Source organism: Numida meleagris, chromosome 3 (genome assembly GCF_002078875.1).
Source record: "Numida meleagris isolate 19003 breed g44 Domestic line chromosome 3, NumMel1.0, whole genome shotgun sequence".
Lineage (NCBI taxonomy): Eukaryota > Metazoa > Chordata > Aves > Galliformes > Numididae > Numida > Numida meleagris.
This window is the reverse complement of record NC_034411.1, coordinates 22121475-22141355: the sequence shown is the minus strand read 5'-3', so window position 1 is coordinate 22141355 and position 19881 is coordinate 22121475. Positions and strand designations below refer to the sequence as shown.

The 19881-nt window shown below is 42.6% G+C and overlaps 2 protein-coding genes and 1 long non-coding RNA gene across 8 annotated transcripts in view; 1 reads left to right on the top strand and 2 right to left on the bottom strand.

Annotated features, from left to right (window-relative positions):
* Positions 1-14520, bottom strand: part of LOC110396767 — a 23869-nt gene extending 9349 nt beyond the window's left edge. For 2 of the 3 annotated variants that reach the window (XR_002437236.1, XR_002437234.1), the window contains exons 1-3: positions 14433-14520; positions 2238-2347; positions 563-703 (exon numbers count right to left, since the gene is read on the bottom strand). This is a non-coding gene — a long non-coding RNA (uncharacterized LOC110396767). The remainder of the gene's footprint in view (positions 1-562; positions 704-2237; positions 2348-14432) is intronic. The other variant, XR_002437235.1, reaches the window with a different exon arrangement.
* TRAF5 (TNF receptor associated factor 5) overlaps positions 1-19881 on the top strand; it is a 27983-nt gene extending 8102 nt beyond the window's left edge. For 3 of the 4 annotated variants that reach the window (XM_021392602.1, XM_021392603.1, XM_021392604.1), the window contains 16 exons: positions 3286-3435; positions 3956-4180; positions 5929-5986; positions 6863-6964; positions 7714-7878; positions 8199-8276; positions 8642-8716; positions 8980-9072; positions 9713-9853; positions 10361-10529; positions 11023-14627; positions 15081-15152; positions 15408-15542; positions 16714-17468; positions 17708-17800; positions 19296-19881. In XM_021392602.1, coding sequence (XP_021248277.1) covers positions 3966-4180; positions 5929-5986; positions 6863-6964; positions 7714-7878; positions 8199-8276; positions 8642-8716; positions 8980-9072; positions 9713-9853; positions 10361-10529; positions 11023-11600 — 1674 coding nt within the window. In that variant the 5' untranslated portion in view covers positions 3286-3435; positions 3956-3965 and the 3' untranslated portion in view covers positions 11601-14627; positions 15081-15152; positions 15408-15542; ... (1 more) ...; positions 17708-17800; positions 19296-19881. Of the gene's footprint in view, positions 1-3285; positions 3436-3955; positions 4181-5928; positions 5987-6862; positions 6965-7713; positions 7879-8198; positions 8277-8641; positions 8717-8979; positions 9073-9712; positions 9854-10360; positions 10530-11022; positions 14628-15080; positions 15154-15407; positions 15543-16713; positions 17469-17707; positions 17801-19295 lie in introns of those variants that run through there. The other variant, XM_021392605.1, reaches the window with a different exon arrangement.
* Positions 15549-19881, bottom strand: part of RD3 (retinal degeneration 3) — a 31076-nt gene continuing 26743 nt past the window's right edge. Inside the window, exon 5 of the transcript XR_002437232.1 lies at positions 15549-16449. The gene's annotated coding sequence lies outside the window, so the exon portion shown is untranslated. The remainder of the gene's footprint in view (positions 16450-19881) is intronic.

Sequence of the window (19881 nt, the reverse complement as noted above, 5' to 3'; positions counted from 1 at the left end):
GTCCTGGAGGCAGCTAGTCTTCCTGGTTTATAAGGCAGCTTGGAGAGGGTCTTTTTAGTGCAAGGTATGTTCCTTTCCACCATATTTCTGTCAGTCAGCTCCCATGGTAGTGAACTGATCTTAGACTTCTGAAGTACATCAACTTTTACAAAACCTTCCCCATCCTGACTTAGACAGGTTTCCTGTTTTGGTAAAGTAGATAAATCTTCGCTGGGAGGAATAGGGCATCTTCTAAGACCTTCTAAGCTCTGTACCTTTGCCTTAGGGCAAAGGAATAGAGCTGAACTGGAACTAGAGTGTAGGAATACAGGTATATAACTTTTTCTTCTTGCCCTATTAAATATATTTCATGGAATCACGGTAGGGAAGGAAGTAATCACAGTGAGCAGCACCCCAACCCTGGAGCATTGCTGAGTATTGTCTTCCCTTACACGATGAACCCATCTGAAACTGTGCTCTCAGCCAGTAGCACGTCCCCTATCTGCTAAACAGCAGGACCAAGCATCCTGTTTTCTTGTCCAAGCTTAATGACCAAACCTGGAATAACAATTCACAAACTTACCTTTCTCAGTTTATAAGACTTGGTGCTGGTCAGTGCCTGTGCGTTGCATTGGCTGTCCTGGATGTTTGGGTGCTGCAGCTTGCTGTAGTGGCTCATGTACTCGTAGCTCATGTGGTGATGTGATTAACCTCTCTCGGGGACCTTCATGTGAGAGAAAAGAGGAAAAACATGCCGTCTTTAAAAAGAACTACCACGTTATGCAAGTGTTTTTTTCTTTGTGCAGTGAGTTCATGGCTGAAAAAATGTTAATCTGTCCACACTAGTTCAGTGTCATTGTTGCACACGGTCATAATTGCTGTATGATAGTAAGTCAGGCACAAGTTGATTTGTCTTCTTACATTCTGCTTCTGTCTTACCCCGCTTCTGAGCAGTAAGATAGCCCAACCAGAAATGGTTGGGTTTCATCTGATGTGGTGGTAGTTAAAGCTAGGTAAAGAAATTGTATTTTTGTTACGAAGTTTCTTCACTGTGTTATTGACAGTGAAATATGCATTTGCATGCAACTCAGTCAGATAGTTGTTTCAGAAGTGTTCTGCTGTTGGTGTAGGTAGGGGCAGGGATGCAAAGCAAGGCGGGAGCCCAGCTGTGAGCTCTTTGTGCTGTGCTGCCATTGAGCTCCCACTCTTTGGTAGCTCTCCATACTACTTAGGCTTAGCTTCTGGTGATTCCAGCTGCTTCTCTAAGTGCAGTCAGAGTTCTGTTCAGCACTGCCATTCACACGCATGCTAGGAGCACTCCTCACATACACAACAGAGGATGCCCTCACGTTTTTGGCAGCTGGGAGCAGGCAGAAGTGAAAGCACACCTCGGCGGTGGCGTGGGCAAGGCCCTGGTGTAAGCAGGAAGTTGATTCAGTCAGCCAGTGGCAGGTGGGTGCACACAAAAAGCATTTTTTCCCCTCATGATTTTCTTCTGATGTTAACTCAAAAAGCATGGGCATGGGCAGTGGTGGCCAGGAGGGTCAGAATGGCTCCTGCAGCCGGCCTCAGGCCACTGTGACAGTAGTGGAGATATGTCACCTCATGCCAAGCGTTTGCCAGCAGTGGGTCTGTAACCTAACCATCACCTCTGGCTCCTTGGGGCTTGTCCCGCACCAAACCACACTGATTCAAGCAGACTCCACTCGAGCTTTGGCGTGTGGCAAAGTGAAGTGCCTCTTTTTTGTGTTACCCCCAGCACTTCAGTCCCAAGCCTGTGGGAAGAGCTGACCTACAGCTGAAGGGTTGCGCTAGGAAATGGCGGGAAGCCACTGAACCCTGTAGGGGCTGCAGCAGCCCCAGGGCCATTGGAGCCCTCGCAGGCTGTGTGCATCATGTGGCCCGGTTCCTCGCAACGTCCCACAGCAGCCATACAGTGGCTGGTGATGGTGGCACACCTGAGTCATTTATGCCTGGGGTGGCTTTCAGGGTAGACCCTGAAAGGAAAAAGCTGGTAATCATGGATTTTTTGTGTGCGTGTGTGTTTTTACACAGTGTGGCATCAACTTGCTGCATCCATGATGCCAGAAGGTGCAAGTCCTGGAGTGTGACAGGACTGGAAAAACTGGATGTCACATAGATGAGAAGGAGCATTCATAAGTGAGAAGAATGAGACGTGTTTTGGGTATCTTGCTGAGCGTTGAGGAGATTTGCCAGCAGGTGCCCATACTGCACAGGTCATGGTGGCCATTGCTCACCTGTGGTGGAAGCTGTGCTGCTGGTAACCCCTCGGGCTGCCTCTCTGCATCCCCAGTGGGCATGAGGGAAATAAAATTGCTCCCTGGTGAGCACCACAGGAACAGGAACCCTGTTGTCAGAGGAGAAAAGGTCAGGCAACCCAGTCAGTGGTTCTGACAAGCCTCACGTCCGGTCCCGCAGGCTGGTAGATGAGCACCCTATGAGGCCCACAACGAGCAGATCAGCTCTTGCTCATCATGTGTTTTGGCTTGCTTTCAAGTCATCTGCTTCCTCTGGCCTGCAGGATTTCCTTGTCCAGCATGGGATTTTGAACAGTAGGGAAATTTGCTTTCTGAGCCCCAGCTGCTCCATGACTGTTCAACCTCTGTGCTATGCCATTCTCACCACTGTTTTCATGAGCCAACAGCCCTTGGTTGAATGGAATATGCCATGTATGAGTGCTCAGAGTGCTGCTCTGCCATCTGTGGGGTTGTTGTCACGATGTGCCAGCCACACTTCCACAGCAGACACCCTCGGTGACCTTACAGGAGGTGAATCAGGCCCTAGGGAGGTGCTGCTGCCAGCAAAAGTGACTCCGGTGACTGGCAGGGAGAGTGATGCACCCAGAGGGGAAACAGCATGCTCAAGTGCTGCTGTGAAATTGAGTTTCTCTGCGGTGAGTTGTGTTTTGTGCTGTCAGTAATGAGGTACTGACCAGAAGATCAAACACTTGAGTTACGTTCTTAAAAGAGAATGTGGTTGTGGCAGGTGAGTTGTGCTTTTGTACACATCCTGTAGGTGTAAACGTCTTCTGAATGCAAAGCTATAAGAAATAAAACCTGAGCACCTTGAGGTCTTGGGCTATTTGCACAAAAGTACTGTAAGATTGAGGGACCTGTGGGAAATCTCAAGGTTTGTGACTGTTAGAGCTGGAAACAGATGTTGCTGTTTTTTTCCTATTAGAAAACTAATGTTGCATTCATCTGCTGCCTGTGAGCTTTTACAGGTTGAGCAAAAAACTTATGACATGTTTCTGATTGCAGTCTTCCTTTTTTTTTTTTCTTGCAGGCAAGGTTAATATAGCCAAGAACTGACATATAATTAAGTACAATTTTGGAAAAAATGAGATTATAGTCTACTGCTATAAATGAATGATCATCTGGAAAAGGAAGGATGACGAGATAAGAGGCTTTGGCTCTTTTAACACCTAAACTGAAGGTAAAATCCCTTTACTCCTGTTTTTTTGGTTTTTTTTTTTTTTTTGGTGTGTGTGTATTCCTGGCCACGAACCACAAAGCTATCTTTTGCTTGCATCAGTGCAGTGAATTTGTGATACTGTGTGGGAGGGTTCTGTGTTAAGCACAGACTTTCCTGGCAGACCTCAGGGCCAAGACTTGGCCTCTGCTTTCCCCATGTGTACCTGTTCTAAATTTTGGAGGATTTTTTAGACTAACAGTTGCCGCAAGAAAATTGAGAAAAAATTCCCTGTTCTGGGGAATAATTTTCTGAAACTCTTTCCAAAGTCTGTTTTAATGCTTGTCATGTAAGCACCATCTTGGAGTCCTCTGAGCATTCTGTTGTACTTCCATAGTTGATGCCACATTTCCCTCTGAAATCTGTTGGACCCTTCTGCAAACTGAAACCCCCAGCCAGATGGCAGTCTGCTGTAGGCTATAGCAGAGGTGAAGTGACTGATGGTGAGCATTTAACAAGATTCTTCCCATGTCTGATTTTCCAGCACAGCTTCCATGGCCTGTGACGAGCTCACTGGCGTCTCGGGCATCTTCACACGCCAGAACTCTGCCAGTGCTGTTTCTCTGGACTTCGAACCCGACACTGATTACAAGTTTGTGGAAGCTTTAGAGGACCGGTACAAGTGTGCCTACTGCCACTTAGTCCTTCACAATCCCCACCAGACAGGATGTGGGCACCGGTTTTGCCAGCAGTGCATTCTCGCTTTGCGGTTAGTACAAACTCTTTCCTGTATCTACAGGCTGCCCATCCTCCTGTTCTTAAACAGAAGTCAGCACCTTCCATAAATCAACAGTAAATTCCATAACAGTAGTGATTGTCTAGTAACACATTGTAAGGGAGTCAATGGGAAGACTGCTGAAGTCAACCACTGCGTGCTCAGTCTTTTAAAGGTGTCTTTAAAGATCTTACAGGGTGCGGGCGAGGAATATAGGATTGCTTTGGTGACTGCATAGAAGTCAGCATAAGGAAATTTTTTTATATAAACTTAAGTATGATTGAGTGGGACAATGTCTTGGTTTGTCTGTCTGTTATGGTACTACTCAGGTGACTTTTTTTTTTTGTATTAATATTTCATTTTATTGGTACCAGTGGTTAAATAAAGGCTGGTTTCATTTGGTTCCATGTAACTTCTTTACTTTCAGTGGAGTTCTTCAACTGATGTTAGTATTACTCAACACTACAGTGAGATCAGAGGGCTGCTGCCATTCATCTGCTTGGGATTCATCTGCAGGTGCAAATAAGCTTACCCTGCAGACCTGTCAAATAGTTCGTGTACATATGAGTAGGATTCGGCTCAGGATGACAGCAGAGAAGCTGGATTGTGTGTATAGATGTTGCCTTTTACTTTTTATGAATTTTAGACACTTCATGTTTGTCATTTTCTCCCTCTGGGTTGCCCCCCTTTGCACAACTGCCTCAATATCCATTTTCTCATCTTTTATCATAGGACTTCTTCTAATACAGGTACCATTAGGTCTTGCTTTACTGTCATAACAAGGACTGCACTGCTTGTACTAAACAGAGACTCAGCTTAATGCACACAAGGAGATTTTTTCGGATATGACATTTGTGAGAAGCACACGGCCAGAGAGCGACAAGATCCCCTTTAATTTAAAAAGCATCTTATTAACAGTTGTAGGACAAACTGTGCTTTCTGTTACTAGTTTATTGTTGCAGCTTGATAACCTCCCAGAGATCTAAACAGTGTGGTTGTGTAGCTGCTAGACCAAAGCCTTTTCAAAGCGCATTTTGATTCTTATGGTACCTCACGTGAGTGGGGTGTAGACAAGTCACATTCCTTCTACAAATTATTTTTACATAAGTACTAGGTGTGATGTTTTGTTGATTCATTTCAAGGAGAATATCACTTTGACATAGGAACTGCAGATAAGATTTAACTTGTTAAACCATCTCTGACTTAAATTACTTGTTATAAAAGTGACTGAGACATAGGAAATTTAAGATGGGTCAAAATCTGGCGGCCTCAAATTACTCAGGCTGGACTTTCTTTCGATGAACCCATGCTGACTATGCCTGAAATCAGCTTTGTTCTTTAAGTGTCTTTCCATATCCCTCAGGACAATCTTCTCCACAGCTTTTCCAGGTTAGGCCAACAGGTCTATAGCTTCCTGGGTCTTCTCCTCCTGCCCTGTTTGCAGCTGGGTATAACACTGTGCAGCTCCCAGTCAACAGGAGCCTCCCCACACCCCCATGACCTTCATTAGATTGTTGAGAGGGGTTCAGCTACAATGCCCACCTCGGTGACCTGGGGAGAGGCCATCAGGGTCCACGGACTTCTGAACGTTCAGCTGCTACAGCTGTCCCTTACAATTTTGGTGACCACAAATTGAAAGTCACTGCTCCCAGTCATCCATGCCATTTGGATTATAGCGTAGCCCAATCTTGGAAAGTAAATCAAATCTTCTGTGGGTTAACACAACTCTTCTTTTAATCTAGAGGACTGAATGCAGTACCCACCTGTCCTGTCGACAAAGAAACAATAAAAATGCACGAGGTAAGTGGCTGTGCATGCAGTGATCATTTGCATGAAAAAAGCAAGACAGCTGAGAACAAAGTGGATCTGAGTCCTTTCCTCCCCAGGGGCAGAGCAGCTTTGGTCTTATGAAGCAATGCTGATTGAAAGTGAAGAAAAAAAGATTTGGATGCACAGCTAAAGCTTTCTCTTATACTTAACATTCTAAAGTTATTACAGTTTAGTCCTCTGTATTTCCAGTAAACTGTCAAATAGTTTCACAGAGTTTTAAATCTTCTCACATCTTTTGATATCTTTTATAGTGGATTTTTATAGGTTATTTTACCATGAGAGTTTATTGGCGTACTTTTTAATCCCCTGTATTTCTGGGGGATCTTGTTTGTTTGATTGTCTTTAATTTTTTACTAGGTTCTAATTTGCTGTCTTAACTATTTCCATTCTGTATCATTAACCCTGCAGACTTTATTTGCTTTTTGGTAACTTTTTAGAAGAAAAGGCAAGTTTGTGCTTCTTATTTCGCAATCTACCTGATTTTTGTAATGGATTCATCTGTTCTTATTTATATGCCAAGACTTTAAAGTATGCTGCCTACTCGATCCTGCCAGAATGAATTTCCCAGCAAAATGAAATATCTCCTCCCTCTTCAGCTCCTCAGACAAAATTGTAATCAGACTGTCTCTGTGATTCTCTCCTGTTTTTCACTCCTTGTCTGCTGCCCTATGGAAATCTTATGACAGCAGTGCAGCACAGAGCAGCTGTATAACGCTCTGTGTAGGAAGATCCCTACACAAGACTGAAAGTTTGCTAGGGAGCTCACTTCCATCTGCGTACACAGCTGTTTCTCAGAAGTCTATAAACGTGATGTCTGAGCATCATTGCCATCCCTTTCCTTTACAGGTATTCAAAGACAACTGTTGTAAAAGAGAAGTTCTCAACTTGTACGTGTTCTGCAAAAACTTCCCTGACTGCAATTCAAAAGTAATTCTGGGGCGGTATCAGGTTAGTTGGCTCCATCACATTTTAAGCCTTTTATTTTCATGTGAACTTTGTGTGTTATAAGCTAAATTTTGGTGATTGTCTTCAGACTTTTGTCACTGTGGCAATGTGGCTTAAGTACATAGTCTGTGAATTAAGTTATACACTGAGTAACAAATATTATGTCATGGCTGTAAGCTTATAACAGCTGTGCCTTATTTGTTTGATAAGAACCATTTGCCTTGTATTGCTGTGAATATATCCGTCATTTTGCAAGTTCAGGAGGATTGCAGTGAAGGTTTTCTATGCAATAGTGAAAAAATAATGATATGAGAATATAAATATTATAAAAATAGCAAGGATAACTCACATCAGAAGTCTGTGCGGTGTGATGTGGAATTAGGGAGAGAGACCCAAGGCAGATGAGCAGCTTGGTGCTCAGCCTAACCTCGCTGCCATGCTGCTCAGCAGGGCCTGAGGCCAGTGAAAGCCCAAAGCCATGACAGCACGGAGATGGCCTTACTCTACCCATAGCATCTGTACATAACATTTCTGTACATAATGAGATGCTTGATTCAGGAAAACTTGCTAAGACATGCTGGCCATTTTGGCCTATTTGGGTGAAAAGTTGAATGCTGTAAATGACTCTTCAAATTTTCAGATGAACTTTAGTTTTGAAACCACACTAGGACATGTGGAGTTTTGAGTGTCACCAGACTGCCAGATGTTTCCGTGTGTCACACTGGGGTTTAATTTGCTTTTATGTGTTGCAGGAACATCTTCAGCAGTGTTTGTTTGAAAGTGTGCAGTGCTCTAATGATGGATGTTGTGATCAAATCCTTCGGAAAGATTTGAAAGATCATTTGAGTCAGCACTGTAAATTTCGAGAAGAAATGTGTCAGTACTGTAACAAATATGTGGTGTTAATTAACATAAAGGTAAGATTATAAAACATTCACTGGAATCCATACGTACATTTGCCTCTTACTATTGCTGAGTGAAAAGTTTCCAGCATTGCAATGGCATTTTACCACTCATGAAACAAAATTTGGCTGAGTAGCTGAAGGAGAAAGCGTAATAAAAATGAGCGTGCTTTAAATAATACCAGTTACTCTTGCTCTCTCAAAAACAACAATGTGACGTGGGGATTGCGTGTGTATGTTTATGATTACTTTTTGCATGCCAAAATTAATAGCTTCTTCAATGTATAGTGCTTTACAGAAATGCAAACCATTGCCTTGTTTTTCTTTTTCCCTAGAATCATGAGAAAAATGACTGTCCTGATTATCCCGTGCCTTGTCTCCAAAACTGTTCACAGATAATTCTGAAAAAGGAGGTACAAGGAATTTTTTCACATGCAATGATTCAGCAAGTTGCACACTTCTATGAAAACTGAGACTCACATCATAGACTACATTGGCTAGCACCAATTAAAATTCATCACTCTAAGTATTTTCTTTGTTTGATCCTAAACGTGATGTATGTCCCATCTGACAAGTGAGGTGTTTGGTCACTGCAAAACACTGGTATTGCAGTATGGGAAGATACCTGTCTTGCTTATTGATTCTGAATATTCATCTACCTCTCTAAGCAATCAGTCATGACATTGGCCTTTGTTTACCCCTTATGCAGGTATTTAGATCAGTGCAATAAGTTACTTAGTATTTATTTCATTGCAAGTTTTTTTGTTAATATATGCAGATTGAAAAGCATCACGCTGTGTGTCCTGAGACTGAAGTGGACTGCCCATATAAACAGTATGGCTGTCTTATAAAGGTAATGTTTTATGGATCATTGCTTGTACTAGGAAGTTGTCTCCCAAACCAATCAGAGTAGTTAATCAAGATAACTATTTTTAGTTCTTTTACAACCATTTCTAGTAAGACACTACAGGAGAGAACCAGGACTGCCGTTCCCTCACTTCCAAAGCACAGAGGGGACATTTTAAATCCTGACATCAATAAAATTTTTACCCACCAGCTTCAAAAATCTGTGTGTCTGACTGTTTTACTCTTTCACTCCCCTTCTGCCTCACTAAGGTTAAAAGAGGGAAACTTGCTGAGCATGAAAATGGAGCCCTGCGGGAACACATGCTGCAGATTCTGGACAAGAATTCTAGACTGGAAGAACAAGTAAGTTGTTTTAATGAATGCTCTTCAACAGTTCTTGGCAGCTTGGAAGATGATACAAGATTTTGCATTTGTTGCCTGTTACAGCTCAACTGCATTCTAAAAAGACTGGTTTTATTGTCTTTGCTCACCTCATAAGTTGGAATATGCTCTGCTAGTGAAGTCAGGCAATTAGCTGGAAACTTGTCTGTGCTCAGGCACGTGTATTCTCTACCAGGCACAATGGAAGGCTTGTTGCCATCACTCACATCATTTACTTTCAGCTTCTTCTTACAATTGATGCCAAGTTTGTGGATAGAGCATTTGAAGGTTTCAGAGGCCAGTCAGGCTGCTTTGAAAAGGAGCCGTGGGGTGCTGAAGTCATCCCCTCTGCAGAGGTGGCACAGAGCAGTGCAGAGCCTCCTGCCTACATCCGAGTTAACACTGTGGCTTATAAAAATCTCAGTTTGCAAGCTGGGCAATAACAAATCAGATTTAAGATGCAGGGATGTCAGTATTTGACAGTGCATATCCCTGAATTTTGAATTATCCAGCTAAGTGAGAGGCTTTACGCTGTAAACTTTTCTACTTTCTCCTGTACCATAACGCATTTTAATTTAATCCCTGTGGATGGAGCTTTTACTCTGTATTTTTCCATCTGTAGATATCTGACCTGTACAAGAGCCTGGAATGTAAAGAGATTAAAATCCAGCAGCTAGCAGAGGCTGTTAAAAAGTGTGAGAAAGAATTCAGACAGTTCACACAACTGTTTGGTAAAAATAGCAATCTGATGGTAAGCACACAGGTGAGTGACACACTGGTTTTTACATTTTTGGCCAATTGCATTCTTGCAGTTTAAACTGCACAGTATAAACTATGTTTATCCAGTTGTCATTATTAGCAAGACAATAAGAAATACTGTTTTCCAGGCACTTCCCAAGTCCTTTTTTTACAATTACAGTATTGTGTTGTAACCAATAAGGAAGTTTGGATATCTAATTTAGGCAAAAAGCACTGTATAAATCCTCATGGCCAGATCCCCACGGAAAATAGGAAGGTGTGAATCTGAATAATGAGTTGAATGAAATAACACAGTGTGAATTGATCTGAATTGTGGGATGATTTCTCAGCTGGTAAATGCCAAAGGAGAGATCATCTGGACGCATTCCTAAGGCAGCAGAGTACTTTTGGTTGCACTGTGTAGTTGGTATTGCTCACATGTTAAAGATTTCTTTATTTCCAATAACATGGCTGATGTTGTGAATGTCCTTGTCTCTGCTTCCCATCCTCTTCCCACGGCATTGACTGGAAGGCTCTTGCTAGTCACCTGGACAAGTCTGCACGACTGGAATCGCAGGTGAAACAGTTAATACAGATGGCAAACCAGCAACAAAGTAAATTAGACTTGAGACCCCTGTTTGACACAATTGAAAATGTAAAACAGAAGATTGCCCTTATGGAGACATATGATCAGCGCTTAGGTATGTTGGGACTTCCTTCTTTTCTGCATGGGTTTGGGATCTTTGCTGACGTTGCGGTGGCTAAGTAGAGGCTCTGGTACTGCGGTCAGTCAGTTGCAGCTCTTAGCCAGAAAGGGATCTCTTCTCCAGGCTTTCTATGACCAACCTGTGGTAGTACATGCTACAAGCATCCTCCCACTTTCCCCTACTCCACAGCGTCACCACAGGGCCCAGCTCCTGAATTCCTGAGGCACAGCAGGGCCAGAACGCTGGATTTGGTGAGGCTGGGGCACTGTGGTGGTAGCAGTGGTTATGTCTCCAATTACACACTAAATATGGCTTGCAGTTAGCGTTTTTCCTTATTCAACTACCAGCCGCAATTAGAATTGGAAGAAATAAAAGGTTAACAGCTGTAGTTAACAGTCTGCACTCAGTATTGTTCTTATGTACTGTTAGATCAAGTCTGGCTGCTCTTTGTATCCAACGTCTGACAGTTTTATTTTATTTTTTCCAGTTGTTTTGGAAAGTCAGTCCAGCAAACATGATCTCCAAATCAATATTCACAAAGCACAGCTCAATAAAAATGAAGAGCGATTTAAGCTTTTGGAAGGCACATGCTACAACGGGAAATTAATTTGGAAAATCACAGACTATAAGATGAAGAAAAAAGAAGCAGTGGAAGGTCGTGTCCTCTCCATCTTCAGCCAGCCCTTCTACACCAGCCGCTGTGGGTACAGGTTGTGTGCCAGAGCCTACCTGAATGGAGATGGCTCAGGCAAGGGAACACATGTCTCACTCTACTTTGTCGTCATGAGAGGCGAGTTCGACTCACTGTTGCCATGGCCCTTCAAGCAAAAAGTTACACTTATGCTTTTGGACCAAAGTGGGAAAAAAAATCACATTGTGGAAGTCTTTAGAGCTGACCCCAATAGCAGTAGTTTCAAAAGGCCCGATGGAGAAATGAATATCGCCTCTGGATGTCCACGCTTTGTGCCACACACAGTTCTGGAGAACACAAAGAATACCTATGTCAGAGATGACACTCTGTTTTTGAAAGTAGTTGTGGATTTAACTGATCTGGAGGAATTGTAAAGAAAAAAGTATCCAATCAATGTGACTGCTTTAATTATTATGAAATGCTTTCTTGGTGACTACCAGCCACGCAATAGTGAATTGCCACTAGTCAGCTACAGATGCGTTTCAAGGCTTTTGGACCATATGACAGATTATGAATTGCCAGAACATCAGCCTTTGTGTTTTTTTAACCTTTTTTTCAAGCCTACAGCTTCAAGGCAGCTGTAAGACCAGTCTGATGTGAACATGCTTGGCTCACATCACAGGACTAGTGACTTGTGATGAAAATTCTCCTGTAAGCCCTCAGGAGCCCAGGCAGGCCTGTGGGCTCCTCTGCTCACACCAATGCACATTTCACTTATCTGAAATGGAAACATTTCAACATCAGCTTGTTTGAATCAACGTAGCCTGAGCCCTCGATCTCCTGGATTTTTGAAGCAGTGAGAAATGGGTTCAGCCAGACACTTGTCAGGGATCTTGCATACTTTTTTTTGTTAAAGTATTTTTTACCAGGAATTCCAGAGGAAGATACCAATGCCTCTTACTTTTCTAGCCTGATATCTCAGCTGTACAGAAGGTCACAAAACGGCTGTGGTAACATCTTTTTCATTTCTGCCTAGTGCCTTGGGACTGATTTCCACTGGTGATCAACATCCACAGTCCCCACTTGAGGTCAAAAGTAGCCCCACGTCCTTCTCACCTCTCAGGATATGGCCATAAGGTATTCAGCTGCCAGCTCTTGGAAGAAAGGGGACAAAATTCTTCTGTTTGTCCTTCCAGCTGCGCTCCTCTGGCCTACCAGCTCTACAGATGGCAGGAAGAGCTCTGGATATCTGCGTGGGAGAAACCTCACATAACATGCACTGTTCCCGCTGGAAATTTGGATTTTGGGGAATGAAGGGGGAAATAGATGAGGGAATGAAGTTCCTGTTGGAACCCAGGTCTCACGAGTAGTGCAGCTTGAGCATTTGTTAAAAGCAGTGAGAGCTGCTGAGCAATTACTGCTAACTATGAAATACTTAGGAAGATCTTCATTTTTATCCTAAGTTCACTCCATATTGCAAGGGAACAATTGCATTTTATGTTGCTTATTGGAGACACACTAAGAATGCCAATATCAGGCACCAAGCAACAAGAAGCAAAGAACACACGTGCCTTTCTAAAGTCTTTTGGGTGCTTGTAAGATGGATGTAATTTTGCACACTCGGTCATTTTGTTGTTAGAAGTGACAGAATTTTGCGTCTCATCTCTTACAGATCAGGTAGTAAAACAGCAAAATATTATCCACTGCTCCTGCAGCCCACTGGCAGAATAAAGCTGGAGGTTTTGAAAAGGATGGCATGAAATCAAGCTGGATTTAAAGTAAGAGTAAACCAGGCAGGATAAAAACCAAAATGGGCCACGGACTCCGAGGTATAAGGTAGAAAATTCGAGATGGCAAACGTAGCAAAATGGAAAATGCCTCTTCTGTGCAGAATAATATGATTTGGTGATTGACACTAAGATGAAGGCAAAATACAATATTTTATACCTGGAAGGTCATTGCTATAGGCATTTACTTTTCCAGGCAGTTTCTAGAATGTAAATCAGACAAATATTTTCAAATTTGGAGGTGGAGGGGGGAGAAGCCTTAGCAATCTGTACATCACAGTAAGGTGGCACATCTGGAAGCTTCTCAACCAGAAGCCCTTTTTGTTGCACCATGTCTATATGTGCTGAGCACACAGGGGTTTTCATTGTGACCAGAAAGATGATAAAGGCCTGATTTTGTTCTTTTGTACCACCACGACTGACTTTACAGTTCTTTTTCTCCATGTAGCGGAGAGAATTGGGCCTCATGTCCTTAATACTTTTTGTTACAGAAAGAGGAAGCTTGTTTGTAAGACACTGTGGTATTGGGGGACATCAATTCTGAGCCTCTGATGTGGACCTTGTGTTGATTGCTACTTTCAAAGTGATAACCGAGTGGTGTCAGCTGCATGTCCTTGGACTGTCCAGTGTGTGAAGTGTAAAATGAAAGGATAAAGATCCTGGAGAACTGAAGCAGGATGGAAAGGACGCGCTCTGTATCTGAACGAATAACAGACCCCTCTGCCTCCACACCCCAAGTATAAAATGGGGATAATAATACTTGTGGAAGTGTTAGGACTATTTAAATGTTTGTGAAGAGTTTTGAGCATGAAGAGAGCTAAGTGTTATCAGAACTCCATTTCTAGTTGTTGAGTTGGTGATGGCGTAGTGATGTGGGTGTGTGTTAGTGTGTTGCCGGGCTGATGCTGGGAGCGTGCTCGGCTTTAGGCAGGCCGTGCTGAGGTCTCTCCTCTATGTACCATGGTGTTGGCTTTACCTTTCTGCCATGAGCGTTCCTTTTAAAATTCTGAAGCACAAATGATTCACCCTGGGTGACGGAAACGTCCCTGTTGGAGTACTGCCTGTTTTATAATGAATTCATTGAGAAAATTATTTTTTTCTAAGGCGATCTTATTTAAAGTGGTTTCTTTTGTTACAATAGTTGAGTTTTGTGTTAAGATTCTCAGCAATTTTTAATACTTGTGAACTGCATTTTAAATTTCATCTCATTCCCAATGAAAAAAAATGTTGACTAGCATGAGTATTGGGGAAGGATTTTGTTGTTGCATGATAAATACCAAAAAACCTTTCAATAACGTCGTACTGGGTAAACAACCAAAAGCGCGTCTGGTATTTCTACATCAGCACACGGTGTATTTTTACGTAGTTATTGACCGTTTGTAACTGTTTGAGTATCTCTTACTACAGTGCAGGCATTTTTCTAGCCAAGTGTCATAACTGTATACGTAAAAACAGGGTCGGAATAAATAACGTTACCACCTTTCCGGAGTGTCATGCGTCCCGTCGGCAGGCAGGCGTTGCCAGGGGCGGTGCGCGGCGGTGAGCGTGGTGCCGGGCGGGCCGTGACGCGCCGCCGGGCCGGGGAGCACCGCCTCCAGCCTCCGGGTCACCGCCAGCCCTTCCGGGTCGCCGCCGAGCCGCGGTTGGGCCCGTGCTGCCGCCGTGGTCGCCCCGGTGAGTGCGGCGCTGCGTCGGGCTCTGCGAGCGGGGCCGCCGCAGGAAATGGCGGCGGGGAGCGGGGCCCTCCGGCTGGGGCTGTCCCGGCGGCCTCGCCGCCGCTGCGCAGCCCGGGGACCGCTCCTCGCTCTCGCGGAACGTAGCCTCGTAATGCACTGACCGCTTTCACGGTAGTTGCTTTGGCGAGAAATTTTTTGTAAATGCACTGATTCTGACGTCGCGTTCTAAGAAGATTGCACACAAACGGGGTCTTGGCACAGATTCCTGCCGCAGGAAGAGGGAAGCCTAAACTTTTGCTTCATCGCGGTGTGATGCCCTCTGTGGGGGTGCTGGCGAGGCTGGTCTTAGATGCCTTCTCGCCTTTGCTCTCTCTCCGCACCCCTCCTCTTTCTTTTCTCCTCCCGGGCTTTTGGAGATGGTGCTCTTGAACGCACTTTTGTCTTGCACTAGGTATGGACAACCAGAAGGATGAGAAAGGCAGGGTGCTCAGTGCAGCTTCGGCAGAGGACCTGAAAGTCCGAGGTAGGCACAGCTGGTCAGTTTCAGAGCCGTGCTGGTGTATGTGTGATGTGTTATCCTCTGTGTCAGTTGCCATCTTTAACTGTGATGTTTACCGTAGTCACTTGCTAATGATAACAGATTGTGCACACTGGAAGAAGGAAACAAATAAAGAACCCTCGTCGGAATATGCATTCATTATGTTTAATTTCTCTGAAGTCATTTTTGTAGACCGTAGCTACTTGCAGGCATGTCACTGTTGCCTTATGTTTTCCTAAGGAAAAGAAAAAAGGAAAAGAAGGCGTAGCAGAAGCAGATCATCATCCATTTCATCCACATCGTCTTCTAGCACTACATCCACTTCTTCTTCCTCATCACGTTCATCATCAAGGTCGTCGTCTTCAAGTAGCAGAGGTGAGCTGCCTTCATGTGTACTCCTGATGTTTGCCACTTCTGACAGCACTTTCAGAAGCATTTAAAGGTGATTTTAAATGTATCTAAACCACCACAAAGTGACAGTGGGGCTGGAAGAGATACTGATGAAGTGATGAAATTGATTGTCTATGTTCACCCGTGTACTGATTTTCAGAGGCTGGAAGGAAACCCAGCATTCTTGAATGTGCATCTTTTCCTCATGTTGGAAAACATTACAAGGGACTTCATCACAACTTTTTGAATATGATGGAAAGTGGCTTGGCAACCACACCAGCCATTTCGCTAGGACCAAGGGCTACATGTTATCAGGCCCCATATCTATGTTCAGGTTCATCAGCTGGTCTCAGACTCAACCTTCACTCACAGCAGGAGGGACTTTGCTTCCCCAGTCATTGCCTTGAGACTGAGGGACTTGAGAGCTGTGGAAAGAGTGGCTGTGGGAAGAGTGGCTGCCAGGACAAAAAAGGATTGAGTACCTTAGCCTTCTCATGTCTGTTGTCACCAGTTCTCCTATCTTGTTTATCAGAGGGGATGCGTTCTCTCTAGTCTTCCTTTTTTGGCTAATGTACCTGTAGAATCCCTTATTCTTTGCATCCCTTGCCAAGTTCATCTGATGTTACCGTGAGAGTGAGTTACCACTTTCATTGTTTCTTCTGACGTGCTTGATCTGCATTTGTTGTTAGGAGAGCAGAAGATTGCTTGAGCCAAAAAAAAAAAAAAAGAAGTTGAAAGAGGGGGCAATTAAGTAGGAAAAAGTTTTTCTTTTGTCTTGAACAGTGATGATGTTTTCAAGTGATTTCTCAGCCCCAGCAGTACTTTTTGTTGCCTTCTCTGTGAGTCAGGATACCCGGCTAGAAGAAAGATGCTTGCAGTCTGTTAAGCACATCTGCTGAAAGAGAGAGAAATGTTGTCTCTATTAATGTCATATATTGGTGTAAGTGATCAGTAAATAAATGAGATTTTTTATTTCCATGTAAGACCAGTAAATGGCAGTAAGTTAATATGTTGTTTTTCATAATTTGAACCAGTACTGATACATTCAGCTGAATTTAAGTGTTTTCTTCCTGTGTTTTACATCCATATGTGCCTGATCTCTACAACCAAATGCCTTTTTCAGAATACTAAACTTAGACAGTTTCTTTTTTTTTAGATTCTCCTAAAACTAAATCAAAGAAAAGGAAAAAAGAAAAACACAACAAAAAGGTAAACATTTTCTAACAGAGATAAGTAGTTAACCAACAGAAAATAGCTCTTTGTACTTCAATAGCCATAGATATCATGGAATATTTAATGCTTTTGTCTGTAGCTATGTAAATCTGAAGCATGCTGTTAGGGTTACAGCAAGTGAACTCTTTAAGTTGACATACACCTGACTGTATACCAATTGAGAATATGGTTCCTTTTGCCAATAATTGCTCATCCAACTAGAATTTAGTGTAGTCACTGAGGAAAATAAGTAGGAACCTTGACAACTTCATAGAATTTCTGTCAGAAGAAACCATTTATAGTTAAGAGTCACAGATTCTTGGTGTTGTAATTTTCCTTTTTTCATTTTTATAGGACCTGCTGTTCAGTGATTTTTTGTATTAGGTGTATATTAAAAGAGAGAATCAGGGATCCTGCCATTTCTCTCTCCAGAGAGACAAAGGGTTGCTAACTTTGCTGAATTACTTTCTGCGTATTTCATATAGGACCAGCAGTGGTAAGGACAAGCAGCAGTGATTCTGTTGACTAGCCAGGGCATGGATAGGCTGCTTGTGGGTTTCCTTTTTTTGCCTTTGTGAATCTGTAAGTGCTACAGAATATGTTTTATACTTGCAGAAGAGGAAAAAAGAGAACAAAACGAAGAAAAAGAAAGAAAAGAAGAAAAAGAAAGAGAAAACAGGACCTGTCCAGCTTTCTAAGGTATGCTTGTATGAGTCTAAATTCCCACTGTATTTCTCATTTAAACACTTAATCTGTCATGTCATAAAAATGTTTGTAACTGCACCGTTTTTTCCTAAACGAATAGAAATATGTCTTTATTTTTCAGACAGTTAGGAAGTATGAAAGATTATTATCTGTGATTTTATTTAATATTCATAGGTATTTTTAATATGAAGCAATATTCTGGGTTTTTTTCCTCATGCATGATCTTATTTTAGTTCTTCAAAAACAAGAAGAAGAATGAAAACTACAGCATGATAACTGGAAAGAAAATTAAGATGAAAATAAAGAAGACTAAGAAGGATAAAGAGGTAAGAGTTAAAATAGTCTGTGTGTCCCTAATGGAAAACACCATCTCTTTTTTTATTTTCCTCATAGTGGTCTTTAATAGAAGAGGCTGTAAATTGAATGAGGCTCTTAATGTGGCTGTGATGCCATCTGCGAAATACAAATTCATTCTTTTGGCAAGCTTTGTTAAATGAGTGATCTTGGAATATTCAGGCATGAATAGATAAACCACAGGATACTGATGCAGGTTCTCAGAATTTCAGTCCATAAGGTTAAGCTGGTTTATGGCTTTTCGTGTTTGTTTAGCTTGCACTGTTTTTAATTGTCCTCAGCTTTTTTCGGTCACTCGTGGTCAAATGCGGTAATTGATGCTTTACTCTGTTTTCTAACAAGCGTGAGACTAGCCATTGTATCGAGAAGAAGAAGAAAAAGATAATAGGATCACATGTTGATGCATCCTGCCAAAGTATTCAGATGCTTTTGCTGAGATACCCAAGGAGCTGGATATCAAGAGTAGATGGAGAGCGTTTTGTGCTATTGCTATGGATGTTGAGACTCAGCACTTAAATATGTTCTCTCTTTTCAGCAGTGTCCACGCCTTATAGAAATCTGCAGAGGGCGTCTATACTTGTCAACATGTGTTAAAAAGTGGTATTTTGCTGAGGTATCTAGTTTGGTGGATTCTCACTTAGCCATAGCAGTTTGTTCTGTAGTTACCAAAATAAACCTAAGCATTCCAATTAAATTTGGTCAAAATACATTATCTTCTTTATGTGGCACTAAGGTTCCTTACTGTCCTTATCCCAGTAACATGCTTGCTACAATATTTGATGTCACATATTTGATGTTTGTTTTTTTGATTGGTGACCTCATTTATGAACGCGCTGAACTGAACAGTATCTCTTATTCACAATATTTTAAGATTCAATTATTGTTTCATAAATTTTGTTTCTACAAAGACAAAAAGCAACTGTTTTGACTGGGCTGTCTCTTATGTAAAGAAAGAACCTAAATTCATGGTTCCCTTTCTGTTTTCTACAAGCTGCTGCTTATGCGTAGAAAAAACAATACTTCCCAGAGCACAAGACTTCCTCTGTGTACAGCTGGTGTTGCTTCAGACACCAGAAAATTGCATCTGTTCTGCTTGTGAATTCCCTCCTGAGCAGGCTGTGAGCTGCATGCTGACAACCCAGTGCAGCCTCCACAGGGATCCACTTAGAAAATACACCATGAAATAGCAGCAGAGACAGCTTGTCTCCTCTAGTGTCTCTTCTAGGTACTCGCTGCTTGCACTTCTCCCAGGCACTCACAGTTGTCTGGTAGCCAGTAATACCCCATTGCTTGGGGCCCTCCTGGTGGCCTCACTGCTGCGTAGCCAGGGGACTTCTCTCCAAACACGGTAATGTTTGTTGTGCAGTGTGCCCATGTGCCAAGGCCCCACAGAAAACAGAGTTGTACAGGCTTGATCCACCAAGCACAGGTCTGTTGAGCTATTGCCTCTGCTTTTTTGCTCTACAGAGAGACAGGAACCGTGCAGAGCTGCTTGAATTTCTGAACTCTGCCTTATAATGGGAAGAGTGCTGACCAAGGACTCATAAATACGCCAAGCTGGTGATGATCACGCCTAGCAAAAAAGCTAAAGGAAACTCAGGGAAAAGGATGCCAAGTTTGACAAGACCAGACTCTCCTGCTACGACAATCAGGATGTCCTTTTTTAACAGCAAAATGAAGATCAACTGATAACTTGTTAATGAAGATCCATGTCCTTTTGAGATCCTAAGGTAACAGCCAGGCTGTGGTGTTTTAGAAGAGCCTAAGAGTGTGTCATTGGCAATGACATGAAGTGACACACTGAGGTCCAATTCTATCCTAACTGCATGCAGAACACACTTTTAATTTCAAATGTCTTAAAGTTTCCAGTAGCTTAAACAAAGCGGATTATTTGTAACTGTCTGTTGAAAGATGAGGCATTTCTATGTGTATATTTTTTCCAGTAGTGGTTTTACTTGTTCTGAAGAGCAAGTTGACCTTTGTAAATAGAACATCCTTTTACATAAGTGCTTTTTTGACAGTTCATTCATTAATATATAATTTTATTTCAGAG